At 39.0% G+C, this 24248-nt stretch overlaps 1 protein-coding gene across 1 annotated transcript; it reads right to left on the reverse strand.

The window, feature by feature from the left end:
• Positions 1 to 1331: 1331 nt before the first annotated feature.
• On the reverse strand, positions 1332 to 23403 carry slitrk4 (SLIT and NTRK-like family, member 4). The gene is made up of 2 exons (XM_061901529.1): positions 22580 to 23403; positions 1332 to 7655 (listed from the first exon to the last, which is right to left on the reverse strand). The coding sequence occupies exon 2, from the start codon at positions 7611 to 7613 to the stop codon at positions 5049 to 5051; it is 2565 nt and encodes an 854-aa protein (XP_061757513.1). The 5' UTR covers positions 7614 to 7655; positions 22580 to 23403; the 3' UTR covers positions 1332 to 5048.
• Between the last annotated feature and the right edge of the window lie 845 nt (positions 23404 to 24248).

Consider the following 24248-nt stretch of genomic DNA (forward strand, 5'->3'; position numbering starts at 1 on the left):
TCAACAATCCATACCCGTGACCTATATTGGCTCTAATGAAAGTTGTGTTTTCTTGGGGCATAATATAAAACTCTTTAAATAACACCAGCATAGAAAAAATAAATTAATTCTGTTTTTAGATCATTTTAAAATGACAAGGGAGGCAGAAGTAATCACTGATTAAGGATCTCTTTGTCATGTCTCACGATCCGGGGTCTCAAACTCAATTTAATTGGACGTATAGGCTGGGCAGCGCTAAGTTTTTACTTTAGAATCACGTTTTAAACACATGACTAAAGGTATAAATAGTATATAAAATATTTTGACTGTTGAGCTTCCCAGGAAATGGTCAAACATTCCTGCTTGCTTATGGAAAGTTGCTCTCTGTGTTGCCCAATGTGTCTTTGTTGTCATGCTTGTGTTGCACTGTTATAGTAACGCTGACCCAAAAAAACAGAACCCATAACAATGTTACTGGATCCAAAAAAAAAAAAAACCTTCGGCCTGCTTACATAAATTCCCCAAAGTGTTAGTTATCTTGGTCGCTTTTCATTAAAGAAATGTCCTTTCCAAAATACAACATGCTGCAAATGGGCTCCGTGACATTGGAGGCCACTTACAGATTTTTTTTCAAAATTGTCAATTACTGCGACACATTCCTCTTTGGGAATTTTTGGTTGAAGATTTTGCACAGCCATACTCTTTTAACTTCCCAACAGTCAAACATTCAGCTTTTTGATGGAACATGAATACACGGTTTGAATATGTGCTTGCACCACAGTTAGGGATGTAACGATAAACGATATTATTCATAATCTGCGATAAAACTCCCGACGGTCAGTAGTATCGCTTTCAAATAAAATTATCGAAAAACAGTGAATGATAACTGCATTTTTTTTATAGACTCATGGACTGGCTAACGCAAGCTCACTTAAATGCTAACATGAAAAAAAGAGACATTATAAGGGACCTATTATGCAATGTTTTTGTCTATTTGGGATCAGCTTAAGTCCCAAAAATTTGAAATCTAGCCATGGTGGCGTTGCTGAGATATTTATAAAATAAAGCTACCTTCCTTCATACTTACACCAAACCAGCCGTCTCGGTTGGAAATATACATTAGCGCAGGGGTCACCAACCTTTTTGAAACCAAGAGCTACTTCTTGGGTACTGATTATTGCGAAGGGCTACCAGTTTGATACACACTTAAATAAATTACCAGAAATAGCCAATTTGCTCAATTTACCTTTAAAAATCTATATATATATATATATATATATATATATATATATATATATATATATATATATATATATATATATATATATATATATATATATAAATGTGTATTTCTGTCTGTCATTCCGTCGTACATTTCTTTTCCTTTACGGAAGGTTTTTTGTAGAGAATAAATGATGAAAAAAACACTTAATTAAACGGTTTAAAAAAGGAGAAAACATGAAAAAAATGAAAATTTAATTTTGAAACATAGTTTATCTTCAAATTCGACTCTTTAAAATTAAAAATTCAACCGACAAAAATGAAACGAAAAACTAGCTAATTCAAATATATTTGAAAAAATTAAAAAACAAATTTATGGAACATCATTAGTAATTTTTCTCAATTTTAACATTTTGATGACATGTTTTAAAGAGGTTACAATCCAATCTGCACTTTGTTATAATATATAAAAAATTGGACCAAGCTATATTTCTAACAAAGACAAATCATTATTTCTTCTAGCTTTTCCAGAACAAACATTTTAAAAGAAATTCAAAAAACTTTGAAATAAGATTTAAATTTGATTCTACAGATTTTCTAGAATTGCCAGAATAATTGTTTTGAATTTTAATCATAAGTTTGAAGAAATATTTCACAAATATTATTCGTCGAAAAAACAGAAGCTAAAATGAAGAATTAAATCAAAATGTATGTATTATTCTTTACAATAAAAAAAGAAAAAATACTTGAACATTGATTTAAATTGTCAGGAAAGAAGAGGAAGGAATTTAAAAGGTAAAAAAGGTATATGTGTTTGAAAATCCTAAAGTCATTTTTAAGGTTGTATTTTTTCTCTAAAATTGTCTTTCTGAAATTTATAAGAAGCAAAGTAAAAAAATAAATGAATATATTTAAACAAGTGAAGACCAATTCTTTAAAATATTTTCTTGGATTTTCAAATTCTATTCGAGTTTTGTCGCTCTTAGAATTAAAAATGTCGAGCAAAGCGAGACCAGCTTGCTAGTAAATGGATAAAATTTAAAAAATAGAGGCAGCTCACTGGTAAGTGCTGCTTTTTGAGCTACTTTTAGAACAGGCCAGCGGGCGACTCATCTGGTCCTTACGGGCTACCTGGTGCCCGCGGGCACCGCGTTGGTGACCCCTGCATTAGAGGATATCTCCCACCGCACATGCATTCGCTTATATTGCTATTTTTATACATAGTAGTGCACACTTCTAGCATATATTTGTAGACTCGCTCTGCAAGTGCAAAAAAACATTGACGATGCAATCGAAATGGGGGTAAATAAGCCTACCCCTAACACGGCACATCCTATAGAGAAGGTCAGAAAGTGTCTTGTAAAAAGGCTGTAAAACATAATGTATGCAAAATGTTGACCCACATTACATGTTGTGTAGACAACAAGGAAGTGTTTTAAATGTAGGGAAAAAAAGCATAATAGGTCCCTTTTAACGGCTTCCCCCGATAAAAAATGATACATCCCAATCTAGACTTATATAAACACATTGCTGTCTGAGCAACTAGGATATTTCATTATGCACATTCAACCTCCAGGCTGTGCTCTCTTATGACAGACTGATAAATATGAAGCGCAATACACAGAGGCGTCAACAACAGGGAGCAAACTCGTGTGACGTTAGATGAACTGGCATCGTTTGCTTTGATAGCATTTTTTTTTTTTTTTTAAAAACACTCACAAACTTTTGCAAACATAAAATTATTTTCAAGAAGTCCCAACAACATTTAGTGTTCCTTCTACCAAGAAAATACATTGACTATTCATATGATTTGAATAAAACTTGGTTGAAAGATATCAGGGATTTCAGTGCTTTTTGAGCACATTCAACAATACCGTGACAATAATGATAACCATGATCATTTTGGTCACAATATGCATGATATCATGTGTTCATATCGCTGCATCCCTAACAACTGTGTATGATTTGTTGGACAAACAGGCCTCCACACGTCTTTGTTTTTGGTTGACCGAAGCATGTTGGGGAGACTATTGTTCCAAAATGACTTTCATAACTTGAAAAATAACAAAAGAACAATTTGAATAACAAATGCATTCACAGATTTGTTGGTTCCATTTTGTAGTTAGTGTCAAGTAAATGGAGCCCTAAGCAGAATTTCATTTTGGGCCCCCAACCATCACTAATTTGTTGACACTTTTTCCAACCATTTTTTTAACTTTATCAAAACAAATATGAGTTTAATTTGTTGAATAATTGTACTACAAACAATTCATGGGAAATACATTGTTGATAAAAAAACAAAACATTTAATGCTTAATAACACGTTTTACATAATCAAAATATAAATCTATATACTTTACTGACACATCTTTGACTTTGATTTGAACCCTGGACAGCTTTATACAAGACCAGCACTACTACTTAACGCCATGAGGATCACTTTGGGTATTTCTTCTTTTCACATTTGAAATCATTTATTTTTGGAAACATAAATGACTATAAACAATGTGGAATTAAAAAAAAAAAATTAATCAAGCATTATATTGGAAATGTAGCCGAAGTTTGCGGTAAAATTTCATATGAAGCGCTCTGTCATTCATTAATTTTACATGCACTTTTCCCACGCTAAACGGGGCTTTCCCACAAATAGCAGGATCCTTAGCAAGAGGTGGCCCTGCTAGTGAGATTCAAGATTGCCATAATATATTTAACTATTAGCCGCCCAGGATGTGCAGGCTGCAATTACACTAAACTATGAAGTTAAGCAAATGGCCACAAACGCACCGAAAGTTTGAGACCCCTGATCGAGATGATGATGCGCCACCATTCAGCATGTGTGTGTGTGCATGTTTTAGTCTTTGTCATGTACAAACCAGTCCCACAGATACAAATAATGTAAGACTTACAAAATAAATTCCAAGTTACGCTTACATGGCAAGCAACTTTGTACTCTTTTATCCATTTGAAGAAACGTCATCTTTTGACAGTGTCATTGCTGATTCGGTTTCACCCAAAGAACATGGTTGGCTGTAGCAACGCAACTTCATTCAGAACACACTATATATAAACACGCCTCTTTACACAAAGAAAACAAGTGGTGAACTCATTCTTGGAGGAGTTTTGCGCTGCATTGTTCTCTGGTGAACACACAGCAGGAGCCATTTAGCCTGACAGCATAGGGCAGGTAGTGTGCCACTTGTTTATAATGCTGCCAAAATGGCATCAAGTCTGCAACCGGCCGCAGAGAGCTCCCCAAAGAACAAACAAATATCCTCCCAAGGTGAAATCAAACCAAGGTACCATCCACAAATTCATCCCTTTGTAACTAATCCCAGAAGTAGCGAGCCGAGAAGAAAACAATGTTGTTCAGTTTCCATCTTGTTTGAAAATGAGGGGTGGGGTCTGCGAGGTATATTCTCAAGCACAGTTTCTGAAAGGATTTCATTTGGCAGTAAAAGAACCAACAACAAAAGAAGAGTCAAATAATAAGAACAAGACTAGTAGCCACGTCCGTAGCAGCAAAAGACAGTGAGTTGTTTACAGGCTGTCTTGTCTTGATAAGATGATCCATAAGTCTTGCATTGTCACAAATATCCTCATCGGTCCACATTAAAAAAGTGCAGAGCCATTTTGTCCATTTATGCAGTGGTCATTAAGAATTTCCGGAAGGCACTTTTTTGCTGTGTGTGTGTGTGTTTGAGTGCACGCGCTCAGCTGGCTGCAGAGAGATAAAGAAAGATAACGGAGAGTTGGGGTTAAATGATGTGTGCGACTAAAAGGGGAGAAAGAGCAAAAGAAATGAAGACCGTCTTTATGTGTTCACTGTACCGAAGCAAAGACAACAATTTCTACATTTTAGTCAGTGCAGTCTGCTCCTCCAGCACCTGGAGGTAATCAGGTGTTCCTTGCAGCTTGGCTTTCAGCTCATAATACTCACTTTTTCTCTGCTCCACCACAATTTTACTGTGGTTTCCGCCTATCAGCGACGACTTCTTCATCTTCCGATCGAGCGATTTCTCTGGGTAGCGGATTTCGTATCCACTCATTCCTATGCTGTTGAAATCTCTCTTGCCTTCCAGAAAGTTCTGGATGAACATGCTGGGCTCTCGGTTCGGAAGGAATTCCTCCAGCTCGTCGATTGTACTGAGGCGCTTGTTGCGCTCCAGGGTGGATAACGCGTCTTTGTCATCGCTACTCCGAAGGATAATCTTCTGCCTCTGCGAGTCAGCAAACTTAAACCCAGCGTCAATGTCTGACGAGCGTCCGATCCCGCATGTGTGACTCTTGCCAATGTGTTCAATGGTGTGTGGAATAAATGTTTCGCCTCCCAAGTCATCTCCAGGGATGGATCCTTTTTTGCCCAACTTATGTCCATGCCGGTAAGGCTGCAGTGACATTGACCCACACTCCTGATTCCCCAGCTCCTGCCGACCGACTGGTTTTTTGTTCCTTCTAAGGACAAAGACTAGAAGGCAGAAAGCCACAAATACCGTAAGTATTAGCACGACAAGAATACTGAGGATCATGATTGAGAGAGGAACAGGTCCTCCTGGAGGGGCTTTGCCGACACCAGCAGGTGACAATGAAGTCAAAAGAGGGGTGGCGCTGGTAAAAATAAATGGTGGTCGTGCTATCAGCTTCGGGCACAGGATCTCGTTTTTTAAGAGGCGCAATTCAATGTTGGCGAACTGCACAGGGGAGGCACATCTTACTTCTTTAGCAGTCACTCCATCGTTTAGCTTTTCGAGCCACATCTTGAGCGCAACCAAGTCGCAAGAACACTCCCACGGGTTCCCCTCTAAGTCTATCTGGGTCAAAGACCGTAACTGGTCCAAGACCCCGCTTACTGGCAGTGTCATGAAATGGTTGTTTTTCAGATTTAGTTTGGCTAAAGAGACGCCAGCAAACACATAAGCAGGTAGACTCCGCAAAACATTATTATTGAGATACAGTAGTTGTAAATTCGGCATTGAATCAAAGGTGCCCGCCAGGATTTCTTTGATGGCATTGTATTCCAGATATAGGTACTGCAGATTTGTGAGGCCCAAAAACATCTCAGGGTGTAACTGTTCTATCTGATTCCCATTCAGATACAGTCTTCTCAGATTTGTGAGGTTAGCAAACACTCCTTTCTCAACAGCTACAATTTGGTTGCTGCCAAGATGCAGCAGATCCAAACCTTCAAACCCTTGGAAATCAGTTGGGCTTATGTCACGAATGTAATTCCCACTTAAGTGGAGTTTCTTGGCGTTTGGGGGTTTAGGAAGGAGCTCAACTAGATTTTTCACATTTCTTTCCTGACAACTGACACTAATGCCGAAATCGGAAGGGTGGGTTTTACAACTACAGGGCTTTGGGCACAACAGAGGCGGGGTACGTGTTTGAAAAGAAACAATCTGGTTATTTCTACCAAAGGGGGGTGAACCGGCTACAATGCCATTACCATATATTTTAGAGGCGTCCGTGGTTTTTGGTGATTTGGTGGCGATTTGAACCACGGAGGTTGGGGATATTTTTGAGGGGGATTGGCCAGTATCAGGGAGCGCAGGTGGCATTCTCACATCAAAGTCCGATCCCGTGCCCATGGGGCAAAGCTCCTGCTTGTTGGTTTCTTTTAGTAGCCTTCCATATAAGTCACTTGGTGTTTCACATATGGCCTCTCCAATAAAAATATTATAGGGCATGTTTTCAAGCCACGCCTTGAGAGGTGCCAAGTCACACGTACAGTTCCAGGGGTTATCATCCAGCTGAAGCTCAACTATGCGTCCAATGTGCTCCAGCACTCCCAAATATGGAAGCTTCTGGATCCTGTTCCCTCTTATATCCAGGTGTGTGAGGGATGCAAATCGAAATATGTTGTCAGGAAGTGCCTGTATAAGGTTGTCATTTAAAATCAGCACTTTTAGCTTGTGCAGTTTGTTGAATGCTCCCTTTTCAATGTACTTTATCAAGTTGTAGTCGGCCTGAAGGTACTCCAAGTTTTCTATCCCTTGAAAAGTGTCTGCTCGCAACCCCTTCAACTCGTTATTGTTCAGGTGCAGCTGCTTCAACGCACTCATCCCCATAAATGCGCCGCCTTCTACGTTCTGCAGCTGATTGTTGCCAAGATGCAGAGACACAGCATGGGTGAAATTGGGGAACGAGTTCGGATAGAGAATAATTAAGAAGTTGTTTTGGAAATTGAGATGGTATAACGACGACACTGGTGGAACAAGTTGCGTTGGCCGGTACACGGCGATCTTCTCACAGTTAACGTATAGCACGTTTTCCACAGACATGCACGAGCAGGCGCTACACGTTTCGGACATCAAGTCCGGGTCCGCCATCGGGGGTCCATCCAAAATGGAGGGGGAGGAGAGGGAGGAGCATGAGATGGAGGAGGAAAAGGCGGCCAGCAGGAGTACGAGCATCATCTCGTCGGTTAAAAGTCCTCCCCCAGAAAATCATTTAGCAGCCTTTGGAGAGAGGAACAAAGAAGTCAAATGCATGCATCCACAAATCCAGTTAAAACACTTATACCAAAGTATGAATATAACAAAAAAGAGTATTATTGATAAACAGCAATTACATTTTTTCCATTTTAAATGTAAATTATTGTAAAACTGTGATTAATAACTTCACTTTGATAAACTCACAGAGTGGTGATTCTGCTCTTTTACCAGAAAAGCAAGCTAGCGTGCTAATGGCTGGCTAATTACATTAAATCCTAACATAAATACAGAAACAATTATGTAATACCCCATGAAGAAACATCATGTCTAGGGATGTAACTGTAAACAATATTAATGATAAACCCTTGTAAAAGTACAGATGCTTGCATACCTGTTTTAAACTAAATTTATTGTAAAAATGTGATTGATAACTGTTGTTTGATAAACTATTTCACCTGCTAGCGCTAGCTCACGAGCCAGCTTAGATGCTAACATAAATACAAGAATGTAATCGTTACACCCCTAGTAAATCTTTACTAGGGGTGTAACGATCAATCGATACATTCAAGATTTTCCCTTACTGTAATTGAATGTAGCGCGCCATCACGGCATTTTTATTACAGCCACACCTTGAAAATATTTGAATTAGGAAAGTTTTGTAATATCTTTATAATTTATTTCACCTTAAAATGACCAAATACCGCTTATTTGTTGTGTTCCTTGATTTTCCCCTACATCCCACTCCCTCTCAACACTCCATAGGCTACTAAACCCCTCCCCTTCCTCCTTCCACGTATAAGAACATTCACGATTGGAGGAGCCAGATGAGGTGGCTCGGGCATCTGGTCAGGATGCCACCCGAACGCCTCCTAGGGAGGTGTTTAGGGCACGTCCAAACGGTAGGAGGCCACGGGGACGACCCAGGACACGTTGGGAAGACTATGTCTTCCGGCTGGCCTGGGAACGCCTCGGGATCCCCCGGGAAGAGCTAGACGAAGTGGCTGGGGAGAGGGAAGTCTGGGCTTCCCTGCTTAGGCTGCTGCCCCCGCGACCCGACCTCGGATAAGTGAAAGAAGATGGATGGACGATTGGTTGGTTGTTTACTATGATGAGTCACGATTGGCTGAGATCAGGGCAAAACATTAGGGACAGGCCAATCAGGCAAGTAGGGCGGGTCATGGAACCAGGAAGGGAAATCACAAAAGATATCCAAAATGTTGACAAGAGAGTCTTAGAAAAGAAGAGGGAATAATATTCAAGCGGGCAAATTACATATTAAAAAACTAGTGAAAGATAGCAGAAGGATTCTCTTCTTTCGGATTTTCGATGTAGACGACGTCCAGGAAACCCACAATGCGTCTACTTGGCCACATCAGGACAAATGTATGCGTCTGGATAAAACATTAATTTGAGTTGTTTAACATGTAAGCCCAAATCAAAACTGCTCTCAAGTTGCCAAGCCAGGCATATTTGGCATAAGAAATCCTGCCAAAAATGTATGCTGAAGTGAGGAAGATCATAGCCGCACAATTAAGTCAAGTCACTAACTTGGCGCTGACCAGAACCGTACGCGTGACAGTCCATTACATCATCAAAAGTGCCTGCCTGCAAATTTATTTTTTATCTGAGTTTAATACATTTTGTATTATTTGCACAGGTATGTAATTTATTTTACGTAGAAATAATATTTTTATATTTTATATATGTTATGTAATTTTGTGACACTTAAACAGTTTAATTTATGTGCTGTTAATACTAGAGATGTCCGATAATGGCTTTTTTGCCGATATCCGATATTCCGATATAGTCCAACTCTTAATTACCGATTCCGATATCAACCGACACCGGTATATACAGTCGTGGAATTAACACATTATTATGCCTAATTTTCTTGTGATGCCCCGCCGAATGCATTAAACAATGTAACAAGGTTTTCCAAAATAATTTAAATCAAGTTATGGAAAAAAAATGCCAACAATGAATTGCCATATTTATTATGTGCATTATATTTTAACATGCCTCAAAACAGCAGCTTGGAATTTGGGACATGCTCTCCCTGAGAGAGCATGAGGAGGTTGAGGGGGGCGGGGGTTTGGGGTAAGAGGTAGCGGGGGGTGTATATTGTAGCGTCCCGGAAGAGTTAGTGCTGCAAGGGATTCTGGGTATTTGTTCTGTTGTGTTTATGTTGTGTTACGGTGCAGATGTTCTCCCGAAATGTGTTTGTCATTCTTGTTTGACGTGGGTTCACAGTTTGGCGCATATTTGTAACAGTGTTAAAGTTGTTTATACGGCCACCCTCAGTGTGACTTGTATGGCTGTTGATCAAGTATGCGTCGCATTTGCTTGTGTGTGTAAAGCTGTAGATATTATGTGACTGGGCCGGCATGCAAAGGCAGTGCCTTTAAAGGCCTACTGAAATTAGATTTTCTTATTCAAACGGGGATAGCAGGTCCATTCTATGTGTTATACTTGATCATTTCGCGATATTGCCATATTTTTGCTGAAAGGATTTAGTAGAGAACATCCACGATAAAGTTCGCAACTTTCGGTGCTAAGATAAAAGCCCTGCCTCTACCGGAAGTTGCAGACGATGATGTCACACGTGTGGGGACTCCTCACATATTCACATTGTTTTTAATGGGAGCCTCCAACTAAAAGTGCTATTCGGAACGAGAAAACGACAATTTCCCCATTAATTTGAGCGAGGATGAAAGATTCGTGTTTGAGGATATTGATAGCGACGGACTAGAAAAAATAAAAAAATAAATAAAAACGCGATTGCAATCGCGTTGCATTGAGACGGATGCATATGTATTTAGAGACATTTACTAGGATAATTCTGGGAAATCCCTTATCTTTCTATAGTGTTGTCAGTGTTTTAGTGAGTTTAACAGTACCTGATAGTCGGAAGTGTGCGTCCACGGCCGGAACTTGACGCGCAGTGTCTCAGGGAAGTCGGCGGCAGCTGTATGGGCGGCACAAGCTCAGCTGACTTTTTAACCACAATTTTCTCACCGAAACTTGCTGGTTGACATTCGGTTGGGCTCCATGTTCGCTGTGATCTATAGTAAAGTTTCACCTCCGTGAATTTTAAACAAGGAATCACCGTGTGTTTGTGTGGCTAAAGGCTAAAGCTTCCCAACTCCATCTTTCTACTTTGACTCCTCCAATATTAATTGAACAAATTGCAAAAGATTCAGCAACACAGATCTCCAAAATACTGTGTAATTATGCCGTTAAAGCAGACAACTTTTAGCTGTGTGTGTGCGCAGGGCTCATATTCCTAACAGCCCGTGACGTCACGCGTACACGTCATCATTGCGCGACGTTTTCAAGAAAAAATACCTGTAAATTTAAAATTGTGATTTAGTAAACTAAAAAGGCAGTATTGGCATGTGTTGCAATGTTAATATTTCCTCATTGATATATAAACTGCGTGGTGGGTAGTAGTGGGTTTCCGTAGGCCTTTAAGGTTTATTGGCGCGCTGTACTCCTCCCTACGTCCGTGTACACAGCGGTTTGAAAAGTCATACATTTTACTTTTTGAAACCGATACCGATAATTTTGAAACCGATAATGATCATTTCCAATATCACATTTTAAAGCATTTATCGGCCGATAATATCGGACAACCCTAGTTAATACCCATATTGACTAACTGGGTTAATAAAAGTGCCCCTGACTGTTTACAGTACAGCTGTCATTCACTTCAATTTCAGTGAATCTCACTCAAAAATTAATATCTTTATACTGTATGTATACTTTCACCAGAAAATATATCGAGGTAAATATGGAATATCGAGTTTAAGTAAAATATAATCGAGATATATTTTTTAGTCCATATCGCCCACCCCGAAATACATAGCATATTATTTGCGCACTATTGGCAAGTGATGTATCGAAAACTCAACCACCGGAAAAAAACCCGAAAACCGCGCTGCCAAAACGGGATGCAAAGAAAACACGCCATTGTCTGGAGCGTTGTCAGCCTGTTAACAATTTGTAAGTAATTTCAATATGGCCCAGATATACCCACAAACAGCCATCAACAAAATGTGCAAATATTAAGAGGAGAATGGCAGCTTTTAAGGAGCGAACATCTAAATGAAGCAGCAGCGCATAGCAAGTGTGACGTCATGCTCGCCTCTTTCGTCAGAGACATCGAAGGACAAAAATAGCCTCTAAACGAGAACATTTTATAATAACATCAGAAGATACTTCATTTGTTGCAAGTGTTTTTTAATAAAATAAGGCATTAAAAGGCAAAACAATTAATATATATATGTTAATACTAATTACTAATAACATATATTTTAAATGTATGATATATTTTCTGAACCTTCTTAAAGAAATATAATATCATGGCAACTTATTCAATGATGTCATAATGACCACGCCCATAACCATGTGCCCACAGCCACAGGTATATCTTGGCAGTCCTGAGGAAACCCTGACATCGATAGATCAAATTATATTCCCAAATGTCAAGTATATCGATCTTTGCTTGGCAAATTTGCCGTACGGAAGATACGTATCAATCCAAGATCGTTTTAAAAGGGAATTGATCGATTTTATAAATATTACAAAAAGGAAAACATTGGATTTAAGAACGGCAGATTTTATATGAATTTTAACACTTTTAAAAATAAGGATGTTAAGTCTTTGTTTTGCCCGTGTGTGACGTCATCAAAATAAAAATGGCGGATAGCTACGGTGGCTGAGAAACGCAACAACACATGCAATCCCTACAAGACAATATCAATATTAACAACAAAACAACTTTCAACTACAGCACGATTCCAAAAGCCATAGCAAATTCAAACAACACAACACAATAATTTCCGTGTGTGTAATAGTACTTTTTGAGCACAATGATAATAATAACCATGATAATTTTGGTCACTATAACTATGATATTAAATATTCATAGTTTTACTCCCCTTTTCCACAATCATGTTTCCAGATTTTTTGGTATGGTATGATATTTATTGTCATTGCCCAAGTACAAGGAAATTTCGTTTTCGCCACAAACAAATTGAAAATTACAAAAAATAGTACTAAACACTTAACATTTTTACTCAAATTGTTTTAGATACCAGATTTGACATAGGGCTGTACGAATCCACATAAAAGTTTTAATTAGTGCGATACATAGCAGCAAGAGGCTGAGTTTTTTTTTTCTTTCTCCAGCATTACTGGCATTTGAGTTACAGCCATGTTGGCCAATTCAGATTTGTTGAGCCTCGCATTTCTTTATCTCTAGCTTTAAGCAGGGAAAAAGACTTGTCAATCTGTGCATCACTCTCAGCACCTGAGCGCATTTATTTAACAGTACAGTTAAAGGCCTACTGAAACCCACTACTACTAGTTTATATATCAATGATGAAATATTAACATTGCAACACATGCCAATACGGCCTTTTTAGTTTACTAAATTACAATTTTAAATTTCCCGGGAGTTTCGTCCTGGAAACGTCGTGTAATGATGACGTGTACGCAAGACGTCACGGGTTTTTAGGAAGTATGAGCGCTGCGCACACACACCTAAAAGTCGTCTGCTTAAACGGCATAATTACACAGTATTTTGGAGATCTGTGTTGCTAAATCTTTTGCAATTTGTTCAATTAATATCAGAGAAGTCACAGTAGAAAGATGAGGTTGGGAAGCTTTAGCCTTTAGCCACAAAAACACACGGTGATTCCTTGTTTAAAATTCCTGGAGGTGAAACGTTACTATGGATCAGAGCGCGGTCAAGGCAACATGAATCAAGACGGAATGTCAACCAGCAAGTTTCGGTGAGAAAATTGTGGTTAAAAAGTCAGTTCTTACCGGAGAAAAGCTGAGCTTGTGTCATCCATAGCTGCCGTCGACTCCCCTGAGACACTGCGCGTCAAGACACCCGTGGAGACACCCTTCCGACTATCAGGTACTATTTAACTCACTAAAACACTAGCAACACAATAGAAAGATAATGGATTTCCCAGAATTATCCTATTAAATGTGTCTAAAAACATCAGAATCCGTCCCAATCGCGTTTTTTTTTTTTCTTCTAGTCTGTCGCTATCAATATCCTCAAACACAAATCTTTCATCCTCGCTCAAATTAATGGGGAAATTGTTGTTTTCTCGGTCCGGGTAGCACTTTTTGTTGGAGGCTCCCATTATAAACAATGTGAATATGTGAGGACCCCCCACACTTGCGACGTCATCGTCTGCGACTTCCGGTAGAGGCAGGGGTTTTGTCTTAGCACCGAAAGTTGCGAACTTTATCGTGGATGTTCTCTACTAAATCCTTTCAGCAAAAATATGGCAATATCGCGAAATGATCAAGTATGACACTTAGAATGGACCTGCTATCCCCGTTTAAATAAGAAAATCTCATTTCAGTAGGCCTTTAACTAAACGCATTGAGCCCTCTTTTCAGTCATTCACAATCTTTGTTTTTGGGTGGGCGCAGTACAAACACAGCAAGCACAGACAGACACTGACTGAAGTGCTCCAAAGTAGCAAAATATAGGAGAAAACAAAATATGATCACAAAGCCAAATGTCCCTTCGTGGTAATAACTCTGCTTCACATTGGATGGGCAATATGAGCTCATCAACAAAGACAAACGAGCGAGAATGCCGTGATCAGGACAACATCCCACCTTGTTTTTCCAACTATAAAAAAAATGTACTTTAAGATGTTCAATATGTAATTTTAGTTACATTTTTGCTTACAGAAATTAGTTTATTTTACTTTTTTTTTGTTTATTTATTAAGGACAGCAAAGTTATTTACCTGACAGTTACATATGAATAATAAACAATTCTACACTAATGAAAAATAAAAGTGTATATCCTTTTAAACGGTTGCATTATTAATATCATATATTATGATTACATTACATTTTGATCACTGTACAGTTTGTATCAGTTATTTCTCCAGTTTACAAGCATGATGTAGACAAAAGCTTTGAGTCTATCTGTATAAAACCAAATATATTTATAATTTAAATATGATTCTAATGTGTGGCACACCGAGACAAGAATGTGTTCATTTACAGTCTAAAAGTCAAACGTCTTTCTTCATGCATTATTTTCGCAGCTTTATGCATTTTATGGATAGTATATAAAAATCTAAAATCGAATCGCAATCCCAATTTTGGAGGGAAAAATCGCAATTAGGTTTTTTTCTCTAGATTACAATGCAATTTAGCTTTACATTTAACAATACCGTGATATTAAAGTTTCACATCATTACATCCTTACACGAAGGTCATACCATTATAAAACAAAAAAACCCAAACACAAAAATATTTAATTGTCATACACATATGTAGTTGTTTTTTTGAATATGTAAAAAAAAAAAAAAATTACAACAATAGGATAAAAGTCCTTTATTTTTAAAAAAAAATTTTGTAATTGAAAAAAAAACCCACTAGATAATTCATCCTATTTCACCCCATTATCACTGGTCTTAGCCCTCGGTTCTACAGGTATCAGCAAATCTAATGTAATGTTTTTTACTGCCATTTTTCATGTCACTTAAAAAAATGTGATGCCCATGTCTTACCGCAAAGGCTTACAATTGTCGGTATACACAACATTGTAAGCATTGATTGATGGAATACTGTAATTGAAAAGTTTACATTAACTGTTACTAGTGTTATCCCAATACCAATATTTAGCAGTACCAAAATGTAATTCGATATTTTTTTTTTTTAAATAAAGGGTACCACAAATCAATGTAATTTCTGGCTTCATTAAAAAAAATAAAACATTTTAAGATATGTTGAACATATGTTTCTTGCTGTACTCAAAGAGCAATGTTAGAAGATTAAAATAAAAACTAAAATACATTAAATACATTGGGCTTTTTTTGTTACACTCAAATAAAAATTTTACATTTTATATATTACATGTAGCATGCCATATCTAGTAATAGGTTTGCTGACATTGTATTAAATGTGTCATGATTTATGGTTGCCACACTTGGTCTGGCTTTTAGACGTATACAATCATTGGTAAATACTAAAAATAATACAAATAAAGATCAAACAAAAAACTAGCAAATTGTTACAAAGTTCAGTCATTTCTTCACTTTCATTAGTTAACGTCACGTGGGCTGTTTTGTATCCGCTTATATTTGGCACGAAACCAAACAGCTGTGTGCGTGTCTACATATCTGTATGGGCACAACAGAGGAGCTAACTTCATTACCTGTTGATCTGACTGGTTGTCATTTTATTGTTTAGCTAAGTTTAAAGCAAAGATTGTAATACTTTTAATAACGCCACCTTTGGCTGGGCATGTTTTGAAGCAGAGCTTGCAGAGTGGCGCTTCCATGTATAAAGCATCACCTTGATCGATAGTTTTGAAGCCCAAATATCTTCATATGTTTATTAACCAATACAATTGCCTTAATTTTCCATTTTTCTTCTCCTCACTGTTTCTGCTTGTGCGCTTTGTGAGTGTGTGCGCACTGACACACTAAACATGCTCCACTGCACGGCAGCATGCGGATTAAAGAAAATGATTGGTATTTTTCAAAGGCAGTTGTGCCAGTTTCAATTCATTAGTACTGCAGTACTTTATTAGTACCGGTATACAGTACAACCCTAACTGTTACTATAGAGTGAATTAGGTTTGGCTCGCAAGACTGTAACATGTGAGAACGTATTTGATTTTTCTGTAGTGGTAGCAGCAGCTGACAGTTCTGGTGGTGACAACTGAAGTGGTTTTGTTGGTCAAGCCAAATAAATGTGGCACCGTTAATTGCTGCCTGCCTTTAATCGCTGACTTGCTTGATTAGCTAATAGCATGTTTGATTTCACTTGAGCCAATTTTGCTGGTCTTTTTGCACATGCTGCAGAACGCTTCCTTGGTTTTCAGCCAGCCACCCTTGCTTAAATTTGCATTTTCTCATTTTCCCGACATGTATTCATTCTTTTGCTTTCGCTACAGCATGGGCACATTCACAGGATGAAGCATTCCAAGATTCCGGTGTTCTGACTCCATGCACCGGCTCTGTAGACAATAGCCAATTAAAAGGTTCGGCTTGTCAATCATCACGCTTCACCTTCAATCGGAATAATTAAAAGAGGAACTTCACTTGAACCCTATAAAAAATACATCTAATTCTGAATTAATTGATTCATATAATATACCCAGAAGTTACTTTTAAAATGTTATCTCTTTAAAGACATGCTGTAAACATGCATATCCTCTGAAAATATGCCTTACTATAGTTACAAACTGGAGGATATGTTTTTTATCCGGATAGATTTTTTAAATAGTTTAAAGGTTTTATAGAATAATAAATGAACATCACATTAGGAATGCAAATGATGCATGTGTTTGGAAATGAATGACTTATTTAAAAATTTTAGAAAAAGACACATCATGGAATTTTTATAAAAATGTCAATAAGCCCTTTAGATCAGGGGTCTCAGACACGCGGCCCACGGGCCAATTGGGGCCCGCGAGACGTTATTTTGCGGCCCCCACCTTATTATGAAAGTTTAATGTTAGTGCGGCACCCTAGTTTTATATGAATGGCGCTTGACAGCGTTGTGTGCGGAGCTGAAGGAATCTACCAATCACAGTGTGGTATGTGGCTCTCGAGGGCCGAACATTGACGTCAGTTGCGTTTTGCTGCTTTTCCACTAGACCCGCACGCGCTCTTCCTCCCTCGCTCGCCCGCCTTCTCGCTTTTTCTTTCTCCCTGTCACTGTGTGTGTGTGTGTGTGTGTGTGTGTGTGTGTGTGTGTGTGTGTGTGTGTGCCTCTCTCGGGGAGACGAGCGGTCTAGTAACTTCCGAAGCACTCCGCCGAAGGACCGAGCGACAATAAAAAACTGTGGTGCACTGGACCAATCAGACGTGTAACACGTTAGCCGTGATGTTAGCCCGTTTGGGGCTAATTGTGCTACCGTAACTGTGAACTCAACAGCGAGCCCCCTCACGTTGGCTCCAGACCCAGACAATTTTTGTTATTTGGGTCCAGAATATTCAACATTCTGGGTTGCCTACCCCTGCGTTAGTGGAAAAGCGGCAAATGAGTGAAAGCGACAGAAACGTTGCCATGGAGACGAGGGTTTTCTTACGTGCCTGGTTGCAGTCACCCCGCGACACCTGTTCGTCAGTAATAACAGTCCCTGATAACCTGGACCAATTCAAACCGTTATTTGTTTTTTTTTATTGTTTGATTTGCATTGCCTCACATTACTTAATTCTCATTTTGATACATTTATATTTTGATTTTATTTTGTGTTGAAAATAAAAATGAAGACGTTTAAAAATATTTTTTTAAGTAATCCTATCTTGCGGCCCAGCCTCATCCAGACTCTGCATCCAGTGGCCCCCAGGTAAATTGAGTTTGAGACCCCTACTTTAGATGCATTAAGAATAGGCTGAGTCAATTAAACATCTTGAATGGATGGTATTTTACATCGTTTAAGTAGTTTAAAAATGGGTACAATAGATAGCAAGTTATGTATAAAGTGTCAGGCAGTTTAAGAACTACTTATCCTTAATTGTGAGAATATAAGAGAATAGGAGTCGTCTGTTGCGAGAACCGTCTTGTTTGACCATCCTCGCTAGGGTCAGGTGTCTGCGTCATGTGAGTTAGCTCATGTGTGTTGAAGTGGAGACTGAAATAAAGGAGTCGTGTATGAAACAAGCTCAGCTTCAGAATTAAGGACTACACGCCTACAGTGATGAAAAAATGGCAAAGTTGGGCCCCCAGAACCATGTCATTTTGCCATCCAGCAGAGTCTCTGCTATGGAAGCAGAGCTTTTCACGCTTTCCAATCTTACAAGACCTTTTGTATCCAGTTTAAAAGCTAGAGATGAAGAAAAGAAACACACGGCCATAGCAATTTATCGACAACTGCAACGTTATTGTATTGATTTATATTTATCGTTTGACTGATTGACATATTCACTATCGGCCCAGTCAATTGTATTACATTTTTATGCCTCTGGAGATGGTGTTTAATGCTTTTTATGTCATTTAAAAGCTTAATTTTCGTATGCCCCGTGGAAACCTTGCCCTCGGTTTTGCATGTTTATGTCAAGCAAGTGGTGTCCAAATTGTCCTGTAAGGCGAAAAGAAGGGCTAAATGCCAAGGGGTTGTATTGCACTTGAAACCTTGACAAAAAAATCCTGAGCAGAAAGCACATAAATCAATGTAATTATAAGTATCATAGATTGTCATCGTAAGTTATGACTAATATTCCACCTAAATATGGCCAAGTTTAGAATGTTGCTTTTATTTCCAAATTGTTCATCATGCAATCTTGTTAACGCGTCTGTAACTAATAAACCACAATGTCAGACGAGCAGCAAATGTAGTTTACTAGAGGCACAAAAAGTACAAGTCATGTTTAAAAAAATGTTTATTTAAAAGTTGCTCATCCTGTTAGCATGCTAAAGTCTATTATTTATCCATCCATCCATCCATTTCCTACCGCTTATTCCCTTTATGGAATGGGGGGCGCTGGTGCCTATCTCAGTTACAATCGGGCGGAAGGCGGTTATCTACTTGCTAATTTTACTGTAAATATATGGTAAGTTTCTGTTGTAACATGGCTCTATCTACACTTCTGTTCAAAGTTAATAAAAACATATTTTCTGTTTGTAGCCTTGCTTTTGGTTGACACTACACATTTTAGTAGCGATCCAATACCAAGTAGTTACAGGAGCAGTATTGGTCATACCTGGTCTCAAATTTAACCACGGCAACTGCAGCAAAAGATGTGACCGCCCTCGTTATTTCCTGTGAGCACGAAACAATTTACCAACATTTGTGGCAAAATATACTGTGACCGACCTTGACTTTTTATTTGTTAATGGACGAGGGATGTTAAAAGGAACAGTATAAAGTTAATTTGCAATAAAATTCTTGACGGTTAGTGATACCGTCTAATTTTTTTAATTACAGAAAAAACTTAATTCATTAATACATTTTAGGAAACAGGAAGTCAGGCGCAAGCGTACTAGCGTCGTTTGGCTTGATAATCATGGCGGACTAAAGACACAGACTTTGCTATGGAGATTTCCCCTCAGACTAAACACAGCCAAGCGCTTGGTTTAACGTCAGTTTCCCTTGCTTCCCGCTGTGCGTTAAAGAGCGCACTGCTGTGTTTAAATGGAGACAGGTGTGGACAATATTGGAGACAGACGCACTTGTCCCCACACTAAAAGTATACAGTGAAGTAGAAAAATATTTGTTGTTTTGCAGCAGGTGATGTGTCATGAACGTTGTCACAACTTCTTTAAAGTCTTTACAATGTTTACTGGAATGTTCACTCCTCCTTTATTCAACTTCAAACTGTATCAGTGTTCAAAAGTGTTATACATCAATACTAGTTCAAAAGGGAATAAGCGGTAGAAAATGGATGGATGGATGGATGTTTTGTCATGTCATCGAACTGAACACAGGCTGTGAAGATTGTGTATTCGATGTGAGAGGTGTCACTCCTCTTTATATTGGTGGTCAAACTGTTGTACTGAAGTAAGAGAAGAACAAAGCTTAATTAGAAAAGTTTATTAGGATTAATCTTCATTAGCCAAACTGCTTTGTGTTTTATTTTAATATCAAAAAGTGAAAACAAATGTTTTTTCATGACACGAAGGTATTACTTCAAAAATCATTCATGTGACACAACATTTTGTTAATGTGTTATTGTGTATAGTTACCTCCTATATGACATATTTATGCTCAAACTCTTAATGGATCTGTCTTGATACAGCTTCTACATGTACCAATAAATGTAAATTACATTAAAAAAAAAATACATCCCTCTATCAAAATGTAAAAATAGAGATATAGGCATCATGTAATGACAAATAGCTGACAAGTTTATATTAATAATTAAAAAAAAACAGCCCCGAAAGAAAATAATGTTTGTCTTGGTGTCCTAAAATATGAGCCCTCCTCTAAGGCAACACTTGCCTGGACCCATTAACAGTTCAAATTGAAGGCCTGTCATACTAATGTCGATATTTTCAGGATCTTTAAATGATTACATCTTTGATCACAACTGTGACACAGCGTGGCGGTGTAAATATATCAGTTAGTTCCAATATTAAATAACTTATTCCCTTCAATTACCTACAACACTTCAAATGCAGTCAACAGCGCAAATTAACTTAACAAAAGCAAAAACTACTACTGGCTCTCATTTACTGAGTTTGTAAACGGTAACAAAACAGACAAACATAGATAAACTGATGATTAAAGGCCTACTGAAATGAGATGTTCTTATTTAAACGGGGATAGCAGATCCATTTTATGTGTCCTACGTGATCATTTCGCGATATTGCCAAATTTTTGCTGAAAGGATTTAGTAGAGAACATCGACGATGAAGTTCGCAACTTTTGGTCGCTAATAAAAAAGCCTTGCCCTTACCGAAAGTAGCAAACTATGTGCGCGTGACGTCACGGGTAGTAGGGCTCCTCACATTGTTTACAATCATAGCCAGCAGCAGCTAGAGCTATTCGGACCGAGAAAGCGACAATTTCCCCATTAATTTGAGCGAGGATGAAAGGTTCGTGGATGAGGAAATTTAGAGTGAAGGACAAGAAAAAAAAAAGGCGAGGGCAGTGAGAGCGATTCAGATGTTGTTAGACACATTTACTAGGAAAATTCTGGAAAATCCCTTGTCTGCCTATTGTGTTACTAGTCTTTTAGTGAGATTATAAAGTACCTGAAAGTCAAACGGGTGTGGCCACGGATGTGTTGACGCCAGAGTCTCTGAGGGAAGTCACGCAGCAGCAGCAAGACGGAAGCTCCGCTGATGTCTCCGGTAAGAGCTGACTTATTACCACAATTTTCTCACCGAAAACTGCCGGTTGACATTTGGTCTGGATCCATGTTCGCTTGACCGCTCTGATCCATAGTAGTTTCATCTTCAGGAATTTTAAACAAGGAAACACAGACTGTGTTTTTTTGGCTAAAGGCTAAAAGCTTCCCACCTCCATCTTTCTACTTTGACTTCTACATTATTAATTGAACAAATAGCGAAAGATTCAGCAACACAGATGTCCACAATACTGTTTAATTATGCAATTAAAGCAGACTACTTATAGCTTGGATCGGGCTGGAAAATACAACCCGAGACATCAAACGCACGTGTCATCATACCGCCACGTTTTCAACACGGCGGGAAATTTAAAATTGCAATTTATTCAAATAAAAAGGCCGTATTGGCATGTGTTGCAATGTTAATATTTCATCATTGATATATAAACTATCAGACGGCGTGGTCGGTAGTAGTGGGTCTCAGTAGGCCGTTAAAAATAGAGATCTAATCGCTAATATCGCCCACATACTGATATCATACTTGGGATTGTTACTGTCAATTTTTAACTGTCAAGGTCTCTTAGCATAGCGGCTTTTTTGTATCCTCCTACGGTGCATAGTGTTGTATGTTTGGCTATTCCTTGGCCCCTAGTACTTCAGTGATAATGATACGTGTAAGAAACATTCCACCAGTAGACGATTGCCTTCGCTCGCCGCCGTCAAATTTGCGGTACACAGCTAGAATGTGTCATCAACATCCATCATCACGGTATAACGATAGGTTTAGAAACTATCATCGGCCAAATTAGTATCGTAAAAAATTGTATGCATTATAGTATTTTTACTGCTTACGTCTCAACCAGTGCCCGTATATTTTTCACCACCTCATCTTTCCACTCAGTTTTTATTCGGTAAGGAGAATTGATATTCAGCCTAGATCAAGGTTGTAAAAAATCTGAGAGAAATCTAACATATATATGCTCAATCCTCAAGCTGTTGCACATATTTATTAACACAACCTTCTTCTACTCTCCGCGTACTCATCACAATGGATTTTTTTTTTTTATATTCTAAAACATGACAAGTACAAGTTGGGACTTTGCAACCACGCACGTTTGACATGAGTTCTATGCGGGGTCGAATGAAGAAGACATCGTACCTGAAGCTGAGAGTGATGCGTGGACGGGACCTGGGCGGAGAGGTGCTGCAGACGACGGAGAAAGGGTGCAGGTTGACGGTGCAGCAACAAGGTGGCTGCGCTGCTTCATCTTCACGCAGGCAGCGATGCGCAAAGGCGCGCTCGGTGTGCATTGGAACAGTGCGCGCTCGGATCCTATTTCACCTGCTGCGTCCCTCGCTGGCCGGATTCCCGTCGTCCGATCCCCGAGCTCGTCCCGCCGCCATGGGAGAACATTCGGTTTGATCGCAGGAAAGATTTTTTTTTTTTCTAGAGATCTTGAAGGCGCGTCTGGGGTGGGTCGGCGGTGCGATGCCACAAGTCAGCCATGCTTGTTATCTTCTTTTTCTTCACTGCAGGATGAGGAATAGGAAGCGGAGTGACAACACCTCAGCGCGGAGTCATCTAGTTAGGCGCCAAGTTTTAATGCCTTATCACCTCCATTCTTCTTAAAAAACGTTATCCGCATCGTGTCTTTTAACAGTCAATTCGACTGCCGGAATAAAAGAAGAGTTTAAAAATATTTTCTAATAACGCCGACGAACTATAAATCACATTCAAAACAAGACAAACGACGAAAAGCGGTGCGTAAAATGAATATTTAAAAAAAAAAAATCACTCCGCAGTTATAGTCCGATGTAGAGCAGGTGAGGCGCAGCAAACTCCACGTTTTTAGCTGTTTAAAAAAACAAATTGGTGCAGGACAGTTAAAGACGACACGAATGGTCGTGTACCTGTACATGCCCAAAAAGAAGTAGAAGAAAAAGAACTGCTGGGAGCCTCTTCCTTCCTCAGCCGCATTCACTGACGCTTTAGACACGACCGGAGGATGAAGAGGAGGTGGGGGCGAAGTGGAAGGGGGGTGGGTCGAGCCCGGCGTCGATAATGTCGATACTATGTATAGCGTCAGTATCGGGTCTCCACCTGCTGTACTATTCGTAATTATTTAGGGACACATGACATTTTTTTCGCTAATTCCGTGTTATTCAATTTTATGGAATTGTGTTGTTTCTTTTACCTTTTAAACCTCGTTTATCACCATAGAGCAGTGGTTCTCAAGTGGGGGTACGCATACCCCTGGGGGTACTTGAAGGTATGCCGAGGGGTACGTGAGATTTTTTTTTAAATATTCTAAAACTAGCAACTATTCAAAAATCCATCCATCCATCTTCTTCTGCTTATCCGAGGTCGGGTCGCGGGGGCAGCAGCCTAAGCAAGGAAGCCCAGACTTCCCTCTCCCCAGCCACTTCGTCTAGCTCTTCCCGGGGGATCCCAAGCGTTCCCAGGCCAGCCGGGAGACATAGTCTTCCCAACGTGTCCTGGGTCTTCCCCGTGGCCTCCGACCGGTTGGACGTGCCCTAAACACCTCCCTAGGTCCTTACAGGTTGTGGAGGAGCAGCGGCTTTACTTTGAGCTCCTCCCGGATGGCAGAGCTTCTCACCCTATCTCTAAGGGAGAGCCCCGCCACCCAGCGGAGAAAAATAAAAAATCCTTTAGAAATATATTTATTGAATAATACTTCAACAAAATATGAATTTGAGTTCATAAACTGTGAAAAAATACAACAATGCAATATTCAGTTTCGACAGCTAGATTTTTTTGTGGACATGTTCCATAAATTTTGCTGTTAAAGATTTATTTTTTTTTGTGA

The sequence above is a fragment of the Nerophis ophidion genome, linkage group LG05 (genome assembly GCF_033978795.1).
Source record: "Nerophis ophidion isolate RoL-2023_Sa linkage group LG05, RoL_Noph_v1.0, whole genome shotgun sequence".
Lineage (NCBI taxonomy): Eukaryota > Metazoa > Chordata > Actinopteri > Syngnathiformes > Syngnathidae > Nerophis > Nerophis ophidion.

Coding starts and splice junctions, on each gene's coding strand:
- slitrk4 (XM_061901529.1), bottom strand. CDS start 7,613: ATGATGCTCGTACTCCTGCTGGCCGCCTTTTCCTCCTCCATCTCATGC.